General features: G+C 34.9%; 1 protein-coding gene across 2 annotated transcripts in view; it reads left to right on the forward strand.

The window, feature by feature from the left end:
• The window catches only part of LOC145268670 (nephrocystin-3-like), a 110,279-nt gene that overhangs the window by 51,557 nt on the left and 32,925 nt on the right, over positions 1-25,797 (forward strand). For both annotated transcript variants that reach the window (XM_080124160.1, XM_080124161.1), the window contains 8 exons: positions 787-864; positions 3,703-3,835; positions 4,439-4,612; positions 6,692-6,795; positions 12,732-12,846; positions 17,339-17,482; positions 19,978-20,075; positions 24,805-24,990. In XM_080124160.1, the coding sequence (XP_079980286.1) occupies positions 787-864; positions 3,703-3,835; positions 4,439-4,612; positions 6,692-6,795; positions 12,732-12,846; positions 17,339-17,482; positions 19,978-20,075; positions 24,805-24,990 (1,032 nt within the window). The remainder of the gene's footprint in view (positions 1-786; positions 865-3,702; positions 3,836-4,438; positions 4,613-6,691; positions 6,796-12,731; positions 12,847-17,338; positions 17,483-19,977; positions 20,076-24,804; positions 24,991-25,797) is intronic.

Raw genomic sequence — 25,797 nt, forward strand, 5'->3', positions numbered from 1 at the left:
TGCATGTGCTTTCCGCTTATCTCGGCATTTGTTTCCAGTCGTCCTGTACCATCACTTGTGACTGGTATTCAACAATGTCGACTCAGGAGAGGTGTGGTTGGAGATTGTGCAACTCTTGCCACAAAAATTCCACGCGCAGGCACCGTTACCATGGGTGTCCATAGTCTGTCCAGACTGAAGGAAGCCTTTTTTTTTTATGTATGCATGTGTGTGTGTTTGTGTGTAAATATTTAACCAACAAACACTTAAAATACCGATCACATAACACTGAAATTAACTGGAAATAGTAATCATACACCAAGGATGGTTTCTAACGAGTGAAATCTTTGTTTGGATGGATGAATAATGTATACGGAAGTCGTCAAGTTGAAACCCGAAATGTTTATTTCAACTTGCTGACATATTTTTGTTTGTTTGCGTAAATTAATCATAATGGTTTGATTTTATAACTTTCTTATCTGTCGAGTTAGCTCAAACATTAGCGAACACGGTTGGAGCACTAAATGAGGGAGCACAGCTGGAGCGCTAAATATTTTGGTTTCGATTCTAACTGATAGTACTCAATTCATTTTTTAAACTTTTGAAATTAGTACTATATATATTAGGTACAATATAATATTCAACAGAGAATTGGCTCTGTAATAAAAAATATGAAATCTGCATGAATTTAAATGAATGTTGAGAAATTCTACAAAATTTTTCATCCACACTTGTACTGTCATCTTTTAAGATATTTGGATATTAACATTACATATAATCAGCTTTGAATACTCTCTTTCCTCACAGATTCAATAGTTGGGAGTACAGTTGGGGTCACTTGGACAGCCCTGGGGTGAGACCTGCCATATTCTGTTTTCGGGAAAAGTAAGTAAACATTCATAGTTAAAATGTTCATTGTGTGAATATGTGTGTATTTGAATATTTGGCAGCGTGGCATTGTGTGTGTGTATGTGTGTGTGTATGTTACTTCTGTACTTGTAGAGCATATATATCTATATATATGTGTGTGTGTGTGTGTGTGCGTTAATTCTGTACTTGTAGAGCATATATATCTATATATATATATATATAAGTGAATTTAGTTTACAAACAAATGGCTACACATAAGCATACATGTTTCAGCGAAAACCCAGTAAGGGAATCGCTTCGTCAGGCCACTCGCTGAAACATGTATGCTTATGTGTAGCCATTTGTTTGTAAACTAAATTCACTTATTTTGGTTCTGTCTAAACATTGAGCACTCTTTTGGGTGACACACTTATATATTTTGTTTTAAACAAACAAATAATTACTACCAATACAATATATATATATATATATATATATATATATATATATATATGTGTGTGTGTGTGCACATGTGATAAAAGGCTTAGTATGTGAGTCATTGAGTTTTTTCACCTTCCCATTCTGGTCAAAGGTCAGGGTGGGGTGCTGAAGAGGCCTTCTTGGGTTCTTCTTTTTCGTTCGGTTGACTGATGGACAGACGCTGGTCGGACCTCTATGGTTTTCCCCCTGTATAGTTTCTCTTTGTACATACCCCTCCCCCTAAGTTCTCACTGACTTTTTTCCCTTGTAAATGGCAACTGCTTGTACGTTTATTCTTTGCCAATTAATTAAATGAATGAATGGATGGAGGATGTATGTTCTACATAACCATACCAGCATATCCGATTCATCCTTGATTTTTTTGATGAGATCATATAAGAATTTCAAAGTTTATACTGGCTTACTACATTCACGTATAGGTGTTACTTTTTTGTGGTTTGAAAAGATTCCCATAGGCTGCAAATACTTTTGAGTTCGCATTTCACAGTTAACTCGCCACAATTCCATATATTGGCCAATTTTTTTTTAACAGACGTCTTGTTTTCTGAATTCTAATCTATCGCCATTTTATTTGTGCTAACAATTTTCATTATCGATCAGCAAAAGTCTGTTCTCTTTCGTGGGTTGGTTGGTATCCCATAATTCATTCAAAATTAATAGCTCACTGGCAGTGTTAATTATTTTAGCAGTTTCCCATGACCGTCATAAATGAAAGGCCATTTCACTAAAAGTTACAAAAAAAATACAAAGGCCACGGTTAGGCAATTGACGGCTATTATGAAGATCGTTTTTCTGTTTCCATTCTCAAAAGGAATTGCCGGTGGATTTATGGGACTGGTCCAAAATTGTATTTGGCGATCATGCATAGTAATCTGTTTAAATCAGTCATTCCCAACATGGGGCGCATGGCAATATTTTGGTGGGTCATGGGCAGGACGTGCACCCTTGGGCTTACTATACCAAAGACTATAGGGCAATTTGAGAATGAGTTATTTTTTTCATTATTATTATTATTATTATTATTATTATTATTATTATTACTACTACTACTACTATTATTATTATTATTATTAACAACAACAACAACAGTGAATTGTTTCATAGTGAATCTTTGTATTAAGGGGAGCATCCGGCCGTGTATGTGTGTGCGATATATATATATATATATATATATATATATATATATATATATAATATATGCAAGTAGTAGTAGTAGTAGTTCTGCTACTACTAATACTACTACTACTACTGCTACTAATATGACAAAGGGGAGGCATCAGGATTTTAGATATGCCTAGGTGGGGCATGACCCAAAATAGGTTTAAATTGTCTGGTATTTACATCACTAGATCTCTGAAAAAATAAACATTGTTAGCTGCATTATCAAAAAAAAAAAAAAAAAAAAAAGAATTGGTAAAAAAAAATCTCATTTAAAAAAAATATTTTTAAATGGGTGCATTATTAAATTTGATAATTAAGTACACTTTAAAAAAAAAAAAAAAGATTCTTTACAACATTTTCCCCCCTGGCAAAAAAAAAAATACTTGCTGGCTTATTACTTTCATGTATAAGTGTTATTTTCTGGAGCTTGGAAAGATTTCCATTGGCTGAAAATACTTTTGAGTTCACACATCCATGTAAAAACTTCCTTGCTTTGCAGAGCGAAGAAGAAAGCAAATTCCAATGAAGCAGAGAAGGAAAGCAATTGTAGGCATTTCATTTTTATAGTTCATAGGAATCACTTTGTGATTCAAGCACTGCAATCTCATCTACATTGGTGTTTGCCAATTTTACGGTTTTCCTAGGGTATATTACATTATTATATAAGCAAATATATTACTTTATACATGACTAGCATTTCTGCCCGGTGTTGCCCGGGTGTTTGGATGTGTATTTTGAGCAAAAAAAACAAAAAACAAAAAAAAAAAACGGTCAGTTTTTTTAAACTTTGAACCCTATTATGACCCCTTAACATTTATTGTTTTGGGATCAAATCAAGTTATTAAGTTAGATCCATGTCCAAGGAACCTATATCTAAAATTTCAAGTGTTTAGATCCAAAATCGGCGGAGGAGTTTGGTAGAGTTCTCAAAGGTCAAGTCGTTGAACTTTGACCCCTTAACAGCCAAATTTCTTTCCGAAAACGGATTACAAAGATTTTCCCAAATCTCAGTACTCTGTATGTCAAATTTCGAGCCTGTAGTCTTAAAATTGACAGAGTTATTGCGTAGGGAAATGTACACAGACAGACACACAGACACGTTCACTTTTATGTATAGATATAGACTATATAAGCAAATATATTACATTATTATATAGGCAAAGCAACTCCACATGTTTTTATCAACATTTTGAATATTTCCTTTTCTTGTAGGTATGATTCCGAGTTGTACAAAATCAACAATCAAGTTCTTCAGTCTGGAAATGCTCGTATTCTGGATGGCTACAGTACCCCTACCCAGGGAGCCGAATGGGCGTTCAATGAGATTGAACAGATTTTGAAGATGGTAAGTTTCTTCTTCTTCTTCTTCTTCTTCTTCTTCTTCTTCTTCTTCTTCTTCTTCTTTGTCTTATACCTTTTCTTTTTCTCTTCTCATTTTTTTTTGTCTTTTCTTCTTCTATTCCTTTAAGATCACTGTTTCGTTGTTTAGAGCTCAGACGTTTTTTAATGTTACACAAACTTACCCTTCACATCTTATTGATTCCATGAACAGAACTTCTTTCTTAGAACTGCACACCTGTGGAACTCTGTTCCGCTTGCCTGCTTTCCAGCTGACTACAATATGGCCGTCTTCAAGTCCAACGTAAACAAGTTCTTGATGAGCCATTCCCCTTAAGTAATCCAATTTACCAAATTTACACTTCTAACGATGACTATGATATTGTCCTTTTGACCACTGTACACTATTTAACCCTTATCATCGAGTGGTCTCCGGGCCTTGATAAGTGGTGATTCATTTGTAAAAAAAAAAAAAAGAAGCTAATTAGCGGACATAAGAAAAACATGGCGAAACAATAAGCCAACCATACATTAATGGTGGATTTAAGAAACACAGAGGCAGGTACTTTCACAAGTTTTTAACCAATTTTTATTTACTTTTTTTTTGCAGGAACTCGGCATAGATGCTAGAAAGGAGAAACAAGAAAGCGACTGTGGTTATTCTGAACTTGAAGGCCCTGAACAGCTCTGCGGAGGGGCTCTCTGGGATGTACACTGTGATTATGAACATATGGTGGCCCTCAATGCGGCCCTCTCTTCTAGTTGTGAACTGGGATTTGAAAAGGTAATGAAACTCGTTTCGTTAACTGTGACTAGCTCTTTCTTCTCCCCACTTCTTTCTCTCTCTTTTTCTCCCCCTTCTCTTTCTCTTTCTCGCTTCCCCTTTCTTTCTCTCTTTTTCTCCCTCTTCCCTCTTTCTTTCTCCCTCTTCCCTCTTTCTTTCTCTCTCTTTCTCTTTCCCCTTCTCTCTTTCTCACTTCCCTTCTTTCTTTGTCTTTTTCTCTCTTCCCCTTCTTTTTCTCTCCCCTTCTCCCCCTCCTTTTTTCTTTCTCCCTCTTCTCTCTCTCCCTTTCTCTCTCCCCACCTTCTCTCACATTCTCTTTCCTGTTCTCTCTCTCTCTCTCTCTCTCTCTCTCTCTCTCTCTTCGCCCTTCTCTCTCTCATTCCATCTGCTGTCTTTTTATCTCTGTGACTTTTTTTGCAATCCCCAAAAGGAAAACTGACAGAACTCCTTTTCACTAACACCACAATTGGCGCCAACAAATTTCAACTCCGATGTTTGTCCTCCCCAATTCATCAGTCTTAAAGCAACTATTCCCCTCATATGACAAAGAATACTGCATATAAAAAAGTTTTCCTTTATGCGAAACCTAAAACCAACACACTAAACAGGTGTGCTGCTGCTTTTGTGAGTAGTTTCTTCTATTACATTTTCTCCTCTCTCTCCTCCTCCCTCTCTTTTTTCTTTCTACCTCTCTTTCATTGTTTCTTCCTCTCACACCAATTTAATTTCCACATTTTTGCACCTCCACCCAGGACAAAAGAGGGATTGGACCTAATAATTCATTACCATTTGTCTGTTCTCTATAGAAACACGATGGTTCTTATTCATGAAATTCTTTATTTGGCCAATCAACTCTGGTTTTCAGACTTCCTTACTGCTCCCACACCTCTCATCATCCAACACAGACTCCCTGCCTTTCTTGAATATCTTATGCCACTCAAAAACTGATGCTCGATTCATGCAAGATGGGCCAAAAGCAGTCTGAAGCATTCCATACGTTTATGTAGCAATTTTTCCAAGTTTCAAACAAAATTTTATTACATATCGGTCTTCTAAAGTGTCCTCACATCCAGATTGCATTTTTGAAATTTGCCAGCTGTGACAATCAGGCTTTAGTAGGGCGTATTCCAATTCCTGCTGTAGCTGTTTATTTGAATCTGAAAGCATAAAGATCCTGGATATGACCTTAAACTATATCCGATGGTGAGACCCCAGCTTGCAGGCCTTAGGGAGTGTGGAGCTACCTTTTAATTGCCATTGCTCCCAGGTCCACTCTGACCCGGAGTGGTAGTACCTGTTAGGGTCCCAACTATGGGTTGAATAGAATACGACTTAAAAAACAAATATACCTCATTAAAAAGTCGTTCTTCAAAATCACCAGATTCGGCATTAAATAAGCTGAAAAGGGTTGATATGCCGTAAAACAAAACGACAACAGATATGAAAGAATAAAAATTCGTCAGTCATCTCAAAAGTTGTATAGCAATAACATAGTGACTTTTCAAGAGTCTGCAGTAATTTTAAATGCCTGTACTCAAAAAAAAGTCTGAAGACTTATTGAAAGCAACTCGTATTCTTTTTTTTTTTTTTTTTTTTTTAAACTCATATTCATCCCTTACGAAGCATATCGCCACTTGGACGTAAGGGGCTACTATTTGGGGCCATGTCTAGAAAAGATTAACAAGATATTTGTTCATGTTACATTCAAACTTCTGCATATCAGTATAGCCAGGGAAGCAGGCAGCAGGAAGGGAATTCCAAAGTCTAGCTGTTCGAGGGAAGAAACTATTAGAATAGAAAGCTTTTTTAGCATTTAGGGACATAAACAGTGAAGGGGTGAGATTTTGTTGTACGTCAAGGGAGTATAAGTGCAACAAGTTCATCAGAACACATTCCAGTAAAATATTCTGTCTGCAAAAAATTGTAGTATTCTTTGGGGTTTTTTTTTGTTTTGTTTTTTTTTTCAGTATTACGAACAATTGAATGCCCGTACAAAAAAACGTCTGAAGACTTATTGAAAGCAACTCGTATTCTCGTTGCAAAAAGATTGTTGTATTCTTTTTTTTTCTTCTTCTTCAGTATTACGAACAATTGAACGCACACGTGCATGCTTGTGGCCCTCAGCCACCGTTGCTGATCATCGGAAATTCTGGGACAGGTCGTTCCCTGTTACTCGCAAAATGGTAAGTGGAATGTGCTTGAAATTTTCTCATGAATATCAATATTATATTTTTAGTATTACTAGTGATGGGACGATTCCAATATTTTTCCCCCGATTCCGATACAATTACCGATTCCATACTAAATTCCCGTTTCCGATAGTATTACGATTCCGATTCTTTATAAATCACTAAATAGAGTTTTACATTTTTCGATAATAATGCATAAAAGGGGACGCTAACTCTTAAATACGCCGGAAGTTGGCACCTGTGTCTCTCAATTGAAGTATGGAAGCACAGAATTGATACAATTTTCAATTATATTTTATGTTTATTTATTTATTTTTTTCACCCCCTTATAATAAAAGCAGATAAAAATATGTAAACTTTTTTGACCAATTATTTTTTGTATTTTTCAATCTCATATCTTATATATATATATATATATATATATATATATATATATATAGTCATCCACATACAGTACTGTTTCGCTGTTTCACAGCTGATCAGTGCAGCTAGACAGGCAACAATATATATAGGAAAATTCATGCTGGTGGCCCTCAGCCACTGTTGTTGATCATCGGAAATTCTGGGACAGGTCGTTCCCTGTTACTCGCAAAATGGTAAGTGGAACGTGCTTGAAATTTTCTCATGAATATCAATATTATATTTTTAGTATTACTAGTGATGGGACGATTCCAATATTTTCCCCTGATTCCGTAATAAATTCCCGATTCCGATACTATTACTGATTGCGATTCTTTATAAATCACTAAATATTTAACTGTAAAGTTTTACATTTTTTCCACTGTTTATTTCATTTATTTATTGGTACTTCTGCAGTTTAAATTCCATTTTTCTGTGAGTCTCACTTGGCAATGCCGGTGGACAACAAAAACCAGCGTGGAAAATGCTGAGTGAGCTTATCCGATGAGAACTGAATGGCAAAAAGAGACGCGAGCAGATGGCACCAAATTGGAAGGAAAAAAGGAAAAGGAAGACTTTGATTGCATTTCAAACAACAAGTGTTTATTTAGGTGAAAAGGAAGGAAAATGAAATGATTTCCTTCAGCCGACAGAAAATACTATCCCTAAGGAAATAACATATCCTCAGGAAATTACATATTGCTGCCCTCCCCAAAAAAAAAACAAAAAGAAAAGAAAAAGAACTGGGCATGATCGCATAAAGCTGAAAAAAATTTTGAAGAATAGTTTTTTTTTTGTTTTTTTTTGTTTTTTTTAAACGACGGAGTCACTACTTATCAAGGCCCGGAGGCCACTCGAGGATAAGGGTTAATGGGTATACATTAGTTATGGGATTATAGCGTATCACGTTGACACACTGGTTCCCGCTGGATCACCAAAGTTAAGCAACGTTGAACCTGGTCGGTAGTAAATGGGTGACCATTTGGGACTTCCAGGTGCTGTATGTGCTCTCTGCTTATCTCGGCATTGTTTCCAGTCGTCCTGGTCTTTTCATTGCCACTGAACTCAAACAGTGTCAATTCAGGAGAGGTGCGGTTAAGTATTGCACAACCCTTGCTTCACAATTACACGTGCAGCTGCCCCTACAGAGGATATCCTTTGTCTTTCGAGATTGAACGGAGGCATCGATCGAATTCCGATTCTGATTAACCATCCCAGCACTAATTATTACTCTGATCGATAGATATGAATGTACACATGTATATAAAAAGGCTTGACTATATTAATTTATTTATTGCGGACTATTATTCTCAACTTTATTGGTTGTTTCACAACGTTTCGGCCAACTATTCATCTGGTCTTCGTCAGGTGGTAACTGCGACGGATAGGAACTTTGAATCTCCTAACTGCATTCTCAGCAATCACTGTCATCCGTAGTTGTTGTCGTCTCACCACGTTTTGACCAAGTAAGCCTCTGGCCGGCTTTGGGATTTATTATCTGATCTCCTATGGTCGGGTTTGTACCGAATGGTTTATATATTATTTAATTGGAATTCATTCTTGAGATGAGTATTATTTATATTAATTTATTTATTGCGGACTATTATTCTCATCTTTATTAGTTGTTGTTTCACAACATAAAATTGATATAAATAATACTCATCTCAATAATGAATTCCAATTAAATAATATATAAGGCTTACATATGTATATAAACATTATATTAATACGTAAAATAAGTAAAAATAAAATAGATAAACCCCATAATTTATTATACCATACCTGTTCATGCTGAAACACTTATCACAATATTCTGTGGATCTATACTAAAAAACCTTGTTAAATTTTGTGACATATTTCCATTCTATGGAGGTCAGGTGCGAACGAACACTCCATAATTTTATTATACCATAATTTCTTCAAACTGAAACATAATTATCAAAGTATACTTATGCGGATAGATATGAAAAGTCTTTATTAAAGTTTGTGCCTATTTCCATTCTATGGTGGCCAGGCGTGAACGCAGACCCCACAATTTTATTATACCATCCCTATTTAAGTTAAAACATACTTATCAAAGTATTCTTATGTACGTCTATATCAAAAACACTTGTAAACGTTTTTTTAAATTTTTTATTTCCATACTTTGTGGACCAGGCGCGAACGCAGACCCCACAATTTTAATGAACCACCGTTCTGCCAGATCAAACATACCTATTCCTGTGTCTCGATACATCTTCTATCATTATATGTAATCAGTTTTTTAAAATAGTCAACCATATAGGAGCCTATTCGTGACCAGACACACACACACACACACATTCAGCTTTATATTATAGAATATATATATATATATATATATATATATATTTTTTTTTTTTTCCTCATAAATTTTTATTTGGGTTTTGATTCAAGTTAATGTACTCAAGTCTTGTGAATATATTTTTTTTTAATTTGAAATCGCAACTTTATAATATATAAAAATCGATAGAATATTAACTCTATAATAATATATACAAAATCTGCAAGAATTGAAATATCATATTTAAGCGTACTTTACAACCAGGTTTTACCAGGCATTCGTGCTTGCTTAAATAAATACTTTTGCAGTTTTAACAAAAAAGCTACAATAATATCAGAGCGTCTCCATTTACACTGAACATCTACAGAATGTCAACATCAATATATTACATATGAATGAGTCCCCTGTGGAATTTCCACAGGTCCCGCTAGTATTTATGAATAAAAATAGATACAACGGGATGACGTTATGTGAAAGAGAAAAGGAAAAACTATAGCATAAGAAAACTATCAACGTTTCGTCCTCAATTTTCAAAGGGCCTTCTTCAGGATTATAAAATGACACCTTTATTTGAAGGTGATCATTTATAATGGGGTAGAAAAAGTTGATACATATATATATATATATATATATATATATATGTATGTATGTACAAATTGTGTAAACAAATTGAGCTTAGGTATTTGGACAATGCCAAACATTGTTAATTCACTGCCTGCATAGCAGCAGCCAAATAGCGCAACGGTTAGAAGCTCCGGCTGTCATATGAGTGGTCGGGTTTCGATCCTGGCTTGAGGTAGTTGATTGTCTAGCCGTGCTGATGAGCTGTGAAACAGCGCTGTATGTGGATGACTATATATACATATATAATTTTCTCACAACTTTCAAGTATAGGAGATGACTAGCTCCTGTTATGTAGTACTCCCTTCAAGGGGAGCACAGCACTAACAGTATGTAAAATAGCGGGGTCTGTATATATATATATATATATATATATATATATATATACTCCTATAAATTCGTTTTTCTTTTGTGTGTATTAATATTCATATTAAAAACCCTCTTTTCTATTTAAAAAGAAAATAAAACTTTCTTATATATGGGTCGTGGAATTGCATTCATCTGCAAAAGATCTAGGTCATTTGCATATTCTTTTAAACATTCATTTTAATTAATTCCCTATTAGTTTTTTTTCGGTTTTCTTATGAGATGATCCTCTTTAGTTAAGTATTACGTGTAATTATATTCATGCAGATATTCTACATGATTTATACTTGCATAATATTTGCGTAAAAAGTGTGCAGTAAACACAAAATTGTTTCCATATATATTTATCTATACGTATATATTTTTGTTTTTCTATCTATCTATCTATCTGTAAAAGTGAACGTGTTGTGTACATTTCTCTACGCAATAACTCTGTCAATTTTAAGACTACAGACTCGAAATTTGACATACAGGGTACTGAGATTTGGGAAAATTTTTGTAATCCGTTTTCGGACAGAAATTTGGTTGTTAAGGGGTCAAAGTTCAACGATTTTACCTTTGAGAACTCTACCAAACTCCTCCGCCGATTTTGGATCTAAATACTTGAAATTTTAGATATAGGTTCCTTGGACATGGATCTAACTTAATAACTTGATTTGAGCCCAAAACAATAAATGTTAAGGGGTAATAATAGGGGTCAAAGTTAAAAAGACTGACTTTTTTCTTTTTTTTTTTGCTCAGCATACACCTCCAAACATCCGGGCAACGCCGGACCGAAATGCTGGTAAATATATATATGTAAGAGGTGTATATAATGTACATGGGTATATAATGAGTTTCTTGTGTCATCTAGTGTTTGATAATATTCCTTGTAAATGTCTGTATAACTGCTTACATACATATTACATATACCCATACATATAAATACCATGCATATAGATACAATTTCAACAGGACATGTAATATTTTATAAACAAACAGTTCCTTACAACAAAGAGACAGAACATCTTTCTTGGGAGTTTACATTTTGCCAAACAGGAAACATACCTTCGTTCATCTGTGGGGCTTGATTGACGATTGCACACAGATCCTGTTTCTTCTTTGCATACAGGGTCATGGGCTCTGTCGCTAGCTGACTCTGTCTCCAACACTTCAGCTCTGTCTGTCTGTCCGTCTAATTGACCACTGACTAACTCTGTGTATATCTAATTACTCGGTTGCTTTTATGTCATTCAACTCACATCTTTTAACATGTGACTTTTAGTCACGTTTTCTCTATTCTGATCTGTTATTTTGAAACCTATTTGTTTGAGTATTTTAGCATTCATTTCGTCAAGGTCGCATTTCTGGTTCTTTTGTTTGTTGTTCTACTAACTCATTCCAAAAATCCTATAAACATTTTTGTCTTTGTACAAAAACTAACTCTGCATATCGACAAATAACACAGTTTATCGAACATTTAACTTTTAATAAAAATAATCGATTTAGGAAAATTGATTATCAACAAGGTAACTTGGTGTCGCTCCAGCATAATCTAACACTCTTACTTAGCTTAAAATGCATAGAGCATCTATCTATATAAAAGCCAAGTACATCCAAGGATAGAGTACTGCTGCCATATCTGGGCAGGAGCTGCTAAAAACAGCCTATCCTGCCTTGACAGAGTACAAAATAGACTTTGTGGTTTTGTGGGGGTATGCCCTTTTCTCTTCCCTGCAACCTCTCTCCCACAGAAAAGACGTTGCGAGCCTATCCTTGTTTTATTGTTATTTTTATGGCAGGTGCTCGTCTGAACTCCAATCTCTGGTCCCCTCTCGCCAATCTTTCATGAAAAACACCCGTCTAGCTGAATCCACTGTCAAAAATTTTCCCCACTCTTTATCTGTGCCTAAATCAAACCGTAGATTCCATGAACAAAGCTTCTTTCTTAGAATTGCACGCCTGTGGAACTCTGTTCCGCCTGCCTGCTTCCCACCTGACTACAACCTGGATGTCTTCAAGTCCAATGTAAACAAATTCCTAATGAACCGCCACCTCAAGTAAACACTTCAATAAATCTCCACACTAACGTACTGTACTTGCAATAACCCTTATCCCTGAGTGGCTTCCGGGCCTTGATAAGTGGTGACCGCCGTGTAAAAACCTTTTAATTGTTTTCTAGCTAAATAGATGGAACCTATGTTTTTTTGCAGCAGACTTTTCTAAAACAGTGTCAGTTTAATCAGTGATGTTTCAATTCCAGGACTCAACTTCATCAGGAGAAATACCCTAACAGTCTTGTGATGTGCCATTTTGTTGGTTCCGAATCATCGGTTAGTGCTGATGCCATTCTTATGATACGGCGTCTCACAGCTCAGGTAAGAATTTGGTGTTTTTTATGCGTTCATCGATCGAAAAGTATGAAGTTGAACACATTTTTCTTCTGGTCGTCGGGTTATCGTGACGCTTCTTTCAAATGGCTTGCTAATTCCACTCCTCAAAATGTACGTATAATTAAAATCACAACAGTTCAGCAATAGACATTCAGGGTACACTTCTTTAAACAACAATAAACAGTCATTCCATTTTTACGATTGCAAAAGTAGTTTTATTACAATTCATCAACACATGGTGATTGGAGTTGCAATTCCAAGTTCTCTGTGATGTAACTGAATCAAAAACCTTTCTGTTCTGATTGATGTACAACCAATTAACCTATATTCAGCTGTTTTGAAACGCCAATTGCATCATCTTTGACGTTTGGAAATCAGGCCATTTCTCACAGCTCAGGTAAGAATTTGATCTTTTCTTCATCGATGGAAAAATATGAAGTCGAACATATTTTTCTTCTGGTCGTCTATTATCATGACGCTTCTTTTTTTTTTTTTTTTTACATGGGTGTCACCACTTATCAAGGCCCAGAGGCCACTCAAGGATAAGGGTTAAAGAGTGTGCAGTAGAAATTGGACAATATGATAATCATTAGTAATGAAAATTTGTTAAATTTGATAACTTATATGGAACGGCTCATCAAGAACTTATTTATGTTAGACTTGAAGACAACCATATTGTAGTCAGCCGGAAAGCAGGAAAACGGAAGACAATTCTACAGGCGTGCAGTTCTAATAAAAAAGCTTTGTTCATGGAATCTACGTTTAGGTTTAGGCACAGATAAAGAGTGGGGGGAATTATTGATAGTGTTTACAGCTAGACGAGTGTTTCTTGTGAAAGTTTTGCGAGGGGGGACCATAGATTGAAGCTCAGTCGAACACTTTCCATGAAAATAACGATACATCAGAGACAAACTCGCAACATCTCTTCTGTGAGATAGAGGTTGCAAGGAAGAGAAAAGGACATCTCCTACGAGGCTATGAAGTCTATTTTGAACTCTATCAAGGCAGGACAAGTCCTTTCTAGCAGCTCCTGCCCAGATGTGGCAACAGTATTCCATCCTTGGACGTACCTGGCTCTTATATAGATAGAGAATTGCATCAGCAGTGAGATATCTACTGGATCGATAGAAAGATCCCACCATTTTTCCAGCGGCCTTGGCAACAGATTTGATGTACGTGTTCCATTTAAGATCAGGAGTAATGGTCAATTTCAAATAGCTTGCTAACCCCACTTCTCAAAACGTATGTATAATTAAAATCACAACAGTTCAGTTATAAACATTCTTTAAACAAGAATAAACTGTAATACATTTTTTACAATTGCAAAAGTAGTTTTTTTTTTTTTAAATTATCAACATACGTGGTGATTAGAGTCGCAATTCCAAGTTCTCCGGAAAGAACCAATGCTATTGCTAGGTGGACAAATCTATAACTGAATCAAAAACCTTTCTGCTGCGATTTATTGTTAACCTATAATCAGCTGTTCTGAAATGCCAATTGCATCATCTTTGACGTTTGAAAATGAGACCCTTTCTCACAGCTCAGGTAATAATTTGATCTTTTGTTCATCGATCAAAAAATTCAAAGTTGGATAAATTTTTATTCTGGTTATCTATTATCTGTTCAGACTGTCTGAAGATATATTTATCAAAATGACTGAACCCGAAAAGGGTCGATTTGCCGTAAAACAAAGTAAACTCTATGAATAAATATTTGAAGATATAACAAACTTGAAGCAGAAAAACTTTTTTCAAAAATTACAAGATTCAGCATTAAATACATTGAAAAGGGTCAATATACCATAAAATAAAACAACCAAACCAAACACCATGAATAAATATTTGAAGATCTGAAGAACTTGAAGCATAAAATCTTTTACGAAAATTACTGTATTCTGCATTAAATAACCCAAAAGGGTTGATATGCCGTAAAACAAAACAACCAAATCTATTATCCTTTCTTCTTTGGAAAGTACTGTCCATTTATATTTTCATCTCCCATATTTAAAATTGTCAACTTTTTTTTTTTTTTTTTTTTTTTTTTTTAACTCATGTTCACCCCTTACAAAGCATATCACCACTTGGACGTAAGGGGCTGCTATTTGGGGCCATGTCTAGGAAAGATTAACAAGATATTTGTGGCCCTGTCGGTGGGGCATTAGAATACGCTGACTGCCCTCCCTGCAGAGGGTAAAAGTCCCTCAATGGGGGTCCTGGATATGATCTTAAACTATATCCAGTGGTGAGGCCCCAGTTTGTGGGCTTTGGGGAGTGTGGAGCCACCCTTTAATTGCCATTGCTCCCAGGTCCACTCTGACCTGGAGTGGTAGTACCTGTTAGGGTTCCAACTATGGGTTAAATAGAAACTGATTTGAAAACAACAAATATATTCTATTAAAAAATTTTTCTTCAAAATCTTTGGATTCGGCATTTAATAACCCGAAAAGGGTTGATATGCAGTAAAACAAAAACAACCAACCAATCAACCAAGATATTTGTTTATGTTACATTTAAACTTCTGTATATCAGTACAGTCAGAGAAGCAGGCAGCAAGAAGGGAATTCCAAAGTCTAACTGTTCGAGGGAAGAAACTATTAGAATAGAAAGCTTTCTGGCATTTAGGGACAACAACAGTGAAGGGGTGAGATCTTATTGCTAAGCGGTTTTGTCGAGGATATGTACGTCGAGGAGGGGGGTACAAGTGAAACAAGTTCATCAGAACACATTCCATTAAAATATTTGTAAAACATGCACAGTGATGCAACGTTGCGGTGATGAGACAGAGGCTGGAGCTTAGTTGATGAAGTGGGACCGATTAGATTGACAACCCTTTTTTGGACTTTATCTAAGAGGGAGAGACTAGTGGTAGATGCACCAGCCGAGATGTGGCACACAATACTCTATGCATGGGTGAATGGTGGCTTTGTAGAGGTACAGGATACTCTCAGGCGTGAGTAGTCCCACCTTCTTTGCAGCAGCCTTTGCAATGTCCTCTATGTAGGCGTGAGTAGTCTTCTAGCTCTTAATAAAGAACTGAAGAATACCCGTCTCACAATGGGTAAAATTAATTCCCTCCTTTGTACCACTTTTCTGTTCCTTTAAAGAAATTAAAATCAAGATATCATACTAAACCTTGGAATCTTGATATTAATTTTTTATAAAAAGCCATTACATGATTTATGATTCTGGAAAATGTATGAAATTTAAGATTCAAGCTTAAGGTATCTTAAGAAGAAACTATAATTCAAGGAATTTTTTCTTATTTGGTGTCTAATAATTATGGTTCAAATATAATGAAAATCTGAAATATTTGAATTTTAAAATAAGAGACTCTGCCCATATCATATATTCCGTAAAATCGTTTAAAATCAAGAAACGGAAAATTGGGGAATATTTATTTTAATTGATGCCTAATATTATCAATAATATCATTAAAATTTATGGCATAATCATGCTGACACAACGGTTCCCATTAGATCACCGAAGTTAAGCACCGTTCAGCCTTGTCAGTACTTCAATGGGTGACCATTTGTGAATACCAAGTGCTGTATTTTCTCTCTGCTTATCTCAGCATTGTTTCCAGTCGTCCTCGATTTCTCTTGGCCACTGGAATCAGGCAGTACCGACCCAGGAAAGATGTGGTTGGGTTATTGTGCAATCCTTGCTTCACATTTACACATGCACAGGCACTCTTACAGGTGGGGGGTGTCCATTGTTTCTCTAAATAGAACAGATGCCAGTCTATTATTAAGATTTAACAAAAATTGAAAGCATCTGAATTTCCACAAAGGGCTCCACCTACTCTTTGACCGCTTTGCATAAAACTATTAATTAAACGATTAATTAAACTATCAATTAAACTATTAATTAAACTATCAATTAAACTATTAATTAAACTATCAATTTAACTATTAATTAAACTATCAATTAAACTATTAATTAAATTATCAATAAAATTATCAATTAAACTATCAATTAAACTATCAATTAAACTATTAATTAAACTATTAATAAACTATTAATAAAACTATCAATTAAACTATTAATTTAACTATCAATTAAACTATTAATTAAAATTAAACTATTAATAAAACTATTAAACTATCAATTAAACTATTGATTAAACTATCAATAAAACTATAAATTAAACTATCAATTAAACTATAAATTAAACTATCAATTAAACTATTAATTAAACTATCAATTAAACTATTAATTAAACTATCAATTAAACTATTAATTAAACTATTAATTAAAATCAAACTATTAATAAAACTATCAATAAAACTATTAATAAAACTATCAATTAAACTATCAATTAAACTATTAATAAAACTATCAATAAAACTATTAATAAAACTATCAATTAAACTATCAATTAAACTATTAATAAAACTATCAATAATACTATTAATTAAACTATCAATCAAACTATTAATTAAACTATTAATTAAACTAAATATGTCTTTTTTTTTCAGCTGATGCAACATGTTACGTCTCCCCCGGCTTTAACTTGTAATCCCGTGCGTCTGGAAGAAGAATTCCCTCGATGGTTGGAAAAAGTCTCTTCAAGATTACCAGGAGGCGTCTTACTTGTGTTAGATTCCATTGACCTCTTTCAGGTATATCACAAGAAATATACGAGGTGCCCTCAATAAGTTTCCAGACTTTTTTTTCGTATGTGCACTTTTTATTGATAGAACACACATGAAACTCTTGTCCCCTTCAAAGTAATCTCCTCCGGCTGCAATGCACTTGTTGTAGCGTTCCAACAACTTCTGGAAGGTTCCATGGAAGTCCTCTTGTGTGAGCGTGTCAATGACCCTCGTCCACAGTCTCGTTCATCTTCGCAATTGTCTCAAACCAACAGCCCTTAAGGTTTTCCTTGAGCTTAGGGAATAACCAAAAGTCACAGGGAACAAGGTCTGGGCTATAAGGGAGGGTGAGGAAATGTCTTGATGCCCATCTTGGTTAAATAGTCTGTGACAAGGATGGAGTTGTGGACTAGTGCCTTCGTGCAAATCTTCCGCATCATCAGTTCTTCATGAATAATTGTGTGTACAGTCCCCACACTGATATCAAACTGTGAACTTATTGTCTCTATAAACACATGACGGTCCTTATCCATGTAATTCTTTATTTGGCCAATCAACTCTGATGTTCTGACATTCTTACTCCTACCACACCTCTCATCATTCCTCACAGACTCCTTGCCTTCATTGAATCTCTTATGCCACTCAAATACTGATGCTTAATTCATGCAAGATGGTCTAAAAGCAGTCTGAAGAATTCCATATGTTTCTGTGGCAGTTTTTTCAAGTTTAAAACAGAATTTTATTGCATATCGTTCTTCTAAAGTGTCCTCACATCCAGATTGCATTTTTGAAATTCACCAGCTGTGAAAATCAAGCTTTAGTAGGGTGTATTCCAATTCCTGCTGTAGCTGTTCATTCGAGCTTGAAATCATAAAATAGTCAGTCATGTCATAAGATGTGTAGCAATAACATACTGAATTTTCAAGAGTCTACGACAATTTTAAATGCCTGTACAAAAAAGTCTGGAAACTTATTCAAGACACCTTATATATAATACTAAAAGTTAAAGTTTCCATGTATGCTTCTAGAATAGTAATTTCAAGGTTATGACGGTTTTTTGAAGTGTAAAAACGATGTTATTGTTTTTTTTCATATCTAATATTTTATTTTTTATATTTCAAGCAATCCTCCGCTTTTGTTCACAAAAAAATAATGAAAAAAAAATTCAAATGAATGCTTGTCCATAACTTCCTCATCCTGCAAGAAGAAATAAAAATAAGAAAAATCTTTGATATTCATACCTGTGACGTAAAGAAAATATCATACACCAAAAATCATGTAAATTGATCAAGTAGTTTTATTTTTAATAAAGAAAATAAAATTTTATGGCTTACAACATCATTTTGAAATTCATCACCAGTTAACTCCCCTTTAAAATAGCTCTTGAGAAATAGTTTAGAATCAGCCTTGTGCATCATCGTAATGCCTACGAATTCCCATTAAACACTTAAAAATAATTTTCTTTATAAAAATAAAAATTGTTAAGGACCGTGCTGCTGCGTGTGATAATTTATTTTTTTCTTTTGTCTCACTTCCCTCGCAACAAAGAATTACCTTGTTTGCATTTCCCAGATGGGAAGCTGGGGGGAGGGGGATCAGGCAATACGCAATAAACTTACTTTACCTTAAATAGAGGAGGCAAAGTCTTTTCGGATGGATCTCCTAGGACTACCCAGAACGAATGTCTCAGCCTGACAGATAAAAGATGGCTGAAATGGCCCAGTTTCTGCCAGACTGATTGCCGAGATCAGAACCTCAACTGGCATGTTCTGTGAAATGAATGCCATAGAAATTAGGCACACGGGAATCACCACTTATCAAGGCCCAGAGGCCACTCGAGGATGTGATTATAGCGTAGTAAACATAAGTAGTGAGAATTTTGTACATTGGATTACTTAGGGGGACGGTTCATCAAGAACTTGTTTACATTGGACTTGAAGACAATCAGATTGTAGTCAGCTGGAAAACAGGCGATCGGAAGAGAGTCCCACAGGCGTGCAGTTCTAAGAAAGAAGCTTTGTTCATGGAATCTACGTTTAGGTTTAGGCATAGATAACGAGTGGGGGGAATTATTGATAGTGTTTTTCTTGTGAAAGTTTGGTGAGGGGGGGGGACCATAGATTGGAGCTCAGTCGAGCACTTGCCATGAAAATAACAATAAAGAAGAGACAGGCTCACAACGTCTCTTCTGTGGGAAAGAGGTTGCAGGGAAGTGAAAAGGGTATCCTCCACTAAGGTACAAAGTCTGTTTTGAACTCTGCCAAGGCAAGATTGCCAACATTTTTTAGGTATATTTTGTTAAACTCTCAAATTTTCCTGTCAAGCACGGCCATTATATCAGCTCAAATGTTGTAATAATAACCCTTAAGATAATAAAAGTAGTCTGAAGAATCCAAATCGTACAAAGATGTTGTAAGTTCAATCCTTATGCTAGTCGGTAAACATACCAAATACTAACATATGTTGTGTTCGTTTCTTCAATACCAAATTATCTTTCATTTTTTTTTTTTTTTTTTAACTAGCAAGCTGAACTACACCTGAAATGGCTTCTTGACCCTCTTCCTGTGGGTGTCCAGGTTATTGCGTCCGTTAATGAGAAAACATGTCCACAGTCTTGGAGGTAATATCCCAATACTTGGTTTTTATTCATAATGTTTGAAATATGGTGTCGAATCGTTAATAGGCCTATGCAGACCATTGCTAATCCATATGTAGTTCAGTGGTAATCTACTTTTTATTGTATGGTAAGTTTCTATTTCAGGAATGATCTGTGGATTGTTCTGATAGACATTCTCTTTGAGATGACTCCATAGATAGAAATCAAGGTCGTGGGTGTTACTGTCCAGTGAGTATGAATACAATTACCCGTTCTTTTAAAATCCTTTTAGCTATGGAGCTGTTCGTGACTTTTGTTTTTAAATTTTGGGATTACTGGAAAACAACACAAGTAAAAAACAGTTTTCTCATTCTGCATACTTGTGTTAAAGTATTTTGCGCGTGAATTATTAAAAGCGTAATTTACGAATAGTGTCAAAGGAAAATTCAACATTATTATTTATTTAGTTCGTGCATCGTGGAACTTTGAAATTTGTTTTATATTTTTTTTCTTTAGCATTGTATACAGAATTCCATAGCCTTTTGACTTAGTTTATTGAGATTGTTTTGTCATTATGGATTCCCCTACAGTAAATTTACTCATAAAAAATAAAAATCAATTTCAGAGCTTTATTTTTAATACTAATTATACAATTAGTAAATTTTTGATTTTGCAGAATATGAATGAGTTTTGCAAAAGAAAAAAGCAGTCAAGCGTCATCTAAATCTGTGCGTACAAATGCAGAAAGCATTGTGAATTTCACGAATGGATTTCAAAAAACAGAAAACAAAAACTGTTGGGAATTCATGGCTGAAACTTGGTGGATAAGTCAGGCATAGATTTAAGTTTAGTTTGATTACAGAAAGCATTGTGAATTTCACGAATGGATTTCAAAAAACAGAAAACAAAAACTGTTGGGAATTCATGGCTGAAACTTGGTGGATAAGTCAGGCATAGATTTAAGTTTAGTTTGATTACAGAAAGCATTGTGAATTTCACGAATGGATTTCAAAAAACAGAAAACAAAAACTGTTGGGAATTCATGGCTGAAACTTGGTGGATAAGTCAGGCATAGATTTAAGTTTAGTTTGATTACAGAAAGCATTGTGAATTTCACGAATGGATTTCAAAAAACAGAAAACAAAAACTGTTGGGAATTCATGGCTGAAACTTGGTGGATAAGTCAGGCATAGATTTAAGTTTAGTTTGATTACAGAAAGCATTGTGAATTTCACGAATGGATTTCAAAAAACAGAAAACAAAAACTGTTGGGAATTCATGGCTGAAACTTGGTGGATAAGTCAGGCATAGATTTAAGTTTAGTTTGATTACAGAAAGCATTGTGAATTTCACGAATGGATTTCAAAAAACAGAAAACAAAAACTGTTGGGAATTCATGGCTGAAACTTGGTGGATAAGTCAGGCATAGATTTAAGTTTAGTTTGATTACAGAAAGCATTGTGAATTTCACGAATGGATTTCAAAAAACAGAAAACAAAAACTGTTGGGAATTCATGGCTGAAACTTGGTGGATAAGTCAGGCATAGATTTAAGTTTAGTTTGATTACAGAAAGCATTGTGAATTTCACGAATGGATTTCAAAAAACAGAAAACAAAAACTGTTGGGAATTCATGGCTGAAACTTGGTGGATAAGTCAGGCATAGATTTAAGTTTAGTTTGATTACAGAAAGCATTGTGAATTTCACGAATGGATTTCAAAAAACAGAAAACAAAAACTGTTGGGAATTCATGGCTGAAACTTGGTGGATAAGTCAGGCATAGATTTAAGTTTAGTTTGATTACAGAAAGCATTGTGAATTTCACGAATGGATTTCAAAAAACAGAAAACAAAAACTGTTGGGAATTCATGGCTGAAACTTGGTGGATAAGTCAGGCATAGATTTAAGTTTAGTTTGATTACAGAAAGCATTGTGAATTTCACGAATGGATTTCAAAAAACAGAAAACAAAAACTGTTGGGAATTCATGGCTGAAACTTGGTGGATAAGTCAGGCATAGATTTAAGTTTAGTTTGATTACAGAAAGCATTGTGAATTTCACGAATGGATTTCAAAAAACAGAAAACAAAAACTGTTGGGAATTCATGGCTGAAACTTGGTGGATAAGTCAGGCATAGATTTAAGTTTAGTTTGATTACAGAAAGCATTGTGAATTTCACGAATGGATTTCAAAAAACAGAAAACAAAAACTGTTGGGAATTCATGGCTGAAACTTGGTGGATAAGTCAGGCATAGATTTAAGTTTAGTTTGATTACAGAAAGCATTGTGAATTTCACGAATGGATTTCAAAAAACAGAAAACAAAAACTGTTGGGAATTCATGGCTGAAACTTGGTGGATAAGTCAGGCATAGATTTAAGTTTAGTTTGATTACAGAAAGCATTGTGAATTTCACGAATGGATTTCAAAAAACAGAAAACAAAAACTGTTGGGAATTCATGGCTGAAACTTGGTGGATAAGTCAGGCATAGATTTAAGTTTAGTTTGATTACAGAAAGCATTGTGAATTTCACGAATGGATTTCAAAAAACAGAAAACAAAAACTGTTGGGAATTCATGGCTGAAACTTGGTGGATAAGTCAGGCATAGATTTAAGTTTAGTTTGATTACAGAAAGCATTGTGAATTTCACGAATGGATTTCAAAAAACAGAAAACAAAAACTGTTGGGAATTCATGGCTGAAACTTGGTGGATAAGTCAGGCATAGATTTAAGTTTAGTTTGATTACAGAAAGCATTGTGAATTTCACGAATGGATTTCAAAAAACAGAAAACAAAAACTGTTGGGAATTCATGGCTGAAACTTGGTGGATAAGTCAGGCATAGATTTAAGTTTAGTTTGATTACAGAAAGCATTGTGAATTTCACGAATGGATTTCAAAAAACAGAAAACAAAAACTGTTGGGAATTCATGGCTGAAACTTGGTGGATAAGTCAGGCATAGATTTAAGTTTAGTTTGATTACAGAAAGCATTGTGAATTTCACGAATGGATTTCAAAAAACAGAAAACAAAAACTGTTGGGAATTCATGGCTGAAACTTGGTGGATAAGTCAGGCATAGATTTAAGTTTAGTTTGATTACAGAAAGCATTGTGAATTTCACGAATGGATTTCAAAAAACAGAAAACAAAAACTGTTGGGAATTCATGGCTGAAACTTGGTGGATAAGTCAGGCATAGATTTAAGTTTAGTTTGATTACAGAAAGCATTGTGAATTTCACGAATGGATTTCAAAAAACAGAAAACAAAAACTGTTGGGAATTCATGGCTGAAACTTGGTGGATAAGTCAGGCATAGATTTAAGTTTAGTTTGATTACAGAAAGCATTGTGAATTTCACGAATGGATTTCAAAAAACAGAAAACAAAAACTGTTGGGAATTCATGGCTGAAACTTGGTGGATAAGTCAGGCATAGATTTAAGTTTAGTTTGATTACAGAAAGCATTGTGAATTTCACGAATGGATTTCAAAAAACAGAAAACAAAAACTGTTGGGAATTCATGGCTGAAACTTGGTGGATAAGTCAGGCATAGATTTAAGTTTAGTTTGATTACAGAAAGCATTGTGAATTTCACGAATGGATTTCAAAAAACAGAAAACAAAAACTGTTGGGAATTCATGGCTGAAACTTGGTGGATAAGTCAGGCATAGATTTAAGTTTAGTTTGATTACAGAAAGCATTGTGAATTTCACGAATGGATTTCAAAAAACAGAAAACAAAAACTGTTGGGAATTCATGGCTGAAACTTGGTGGATAAGTCAGGCATAGATTTAAGTTTAGTTTGATTACAGAAAGCATTGTGAATTTCACGAATGGATTTCAAAAAACAGAAAACAAAAACTGTTGGGAATTCATGGCTGAAACTTGGTGGATAAGTCAGGCATAGATTTAAGTTTAGTTTGATTACAGAAAGCATTGTGAATTTCACGAATGGATTTCAAAAAACAGAAAACAAAAACTGTTGGGAATTCATGGCTGAAACTTGGTGGATAAGTCAGGCATAGATTTAAGTTTAGTTTGATTACAGAAAGCATCGTGAATTTCATGAACGGATTTTAAAAGGCAGAAAAGAAAGACTGCTGAGAATTCATGGCTGAAATTTGGTGGATAAGTCAGGCATAGATTTAAATTTATTGTGTCAAATATAGTTTGATTACAGAAAGTATTTTGAATTTTATGAACGGATTTCATGAATGTTCGGCATTTATTTTGGGTCACTCTGTGCTACCATATATTCCATCGCTCAACAGCCGCCACCGTGTGCCCTGGATTTCTTCTCTTTTATCTTTTCAGTATATATCAGTTGCGTGCGTGACACAATCGTGGAAAACAACCCTCTACTGCTAACGTTCACATTTACATAGTCTGTCAAGGCCTCTTTGTCATCAGTTGATGTCAGTTCATCTCGATTTGCTCCAAGCCACAATCTGTCTTATACTATCTCCAATTCGCAACTGTCGTAAACTTAAAACTGTCCATGAACTGTCCATAACTGTCCCAATCATTGCCACACCTTGATTAACAATCCTATTTTTCTTTTCTTTTGTGTTCCTTGCTGAACAACTTCCTATGACTTTGTTTACTGATTTTTCTTATTTCATCATTTTTTTAATATATTGTTTCTCTTTTTTTTAACTTCCGAACACTTGGGGAAGGAGGGACGCATCGATAGTATCACAACCCTGTATAACTTGGCTTCCCTTGTCTAATGTTTCGTTTTTGTATTCTTTAGACAATGGGCTACTCTCTATTTGGAGCCACTCAGTAAGAAGAACGTCAAAGAATTATTGCGAGCAGAATTGGTTCTGTTTGACATCCGGTTAAGCGGAGAAATGGAGGCAAAGATTCTTGACCATTGTCAGACTGAAGAAACATGTTCGCCGCTCTTCACTATGCTTTTCGCCAGGCATATTGTATGGTAAGCAACATGGGATTTACATATCGGCTAATATAGATTAATATGGGCTAATTTTTTTTTTTTTAAACATCCGGGCTACCTACTCTTGTTCTGGTTAGCCAGTCCCCCCCTAGCCCCCATCCCCCGCCCGCTACTGCCATTTTTTTTTTTAACACGACTCTCTGTCCGGGTTTTGCCTTACTACACCACCTATCCACTCCCGGGCAATGCTGGGTACTCCAGCTGCTAGTTTTATATAAATACAGATATAGATAAAAGAAAAAGTTTACATTTCTGAATTTTTTAGATGAGGGTTTATTGTTCGTATGATTGGGATTCTTCGGACTACTGTTCTCATCTTCGTTGCTGTTTTTATAACGTTTCAGTCGATGTAATCTCCGACCTTCTTCAAAATACAATTGCGAATTACTTAGGATTGCTGACAGAATGAGAACATGCTACCTCCGTGGATTAAATAAAGGGTTCTATTTGAAATTCCGTGCAGATTCCCAAGTTCAACAGAAAGATTCCCAAGTTCAGTAAGATTCACCTGAAGAAGGTTAGAAGGTTACATTGATTGAAACGTCGTTAAAATAACACTCAAGATGAGAACAGTAGTCTGAAGAATCCAAATAATAAGAAAGTTTGTTTATTTGTTTTTTGGTCGTAGACCAACTATTAATAAATGAAATGTTTTCGTGCCCCACGAGTTTTTCCTTTCATTTCACAGAATATTGAATATTCAAATTCTTAAGACACGTCTTAGAAATACTCATTTGTGTTTTCTGTTTTATTAAAAACCGTTGGGTTAGGGTTTATTCATTTATT

The sequence above is a fragment of the Euprymna scolopes genome, chromosome 44, assembly GCF_053919585.1.
Source record: "Euprymna scolopes isolate OS-2025 chromosome 44, ASM5391958v1, whole genome shotgun sequence".
NCBI classification, from domain to species: Eukaryota; Metazoa; Mollusca; class Cephalopoda; order Sepiida; family Sepiolidae; genus Euprymna; species Euprymna scolopes.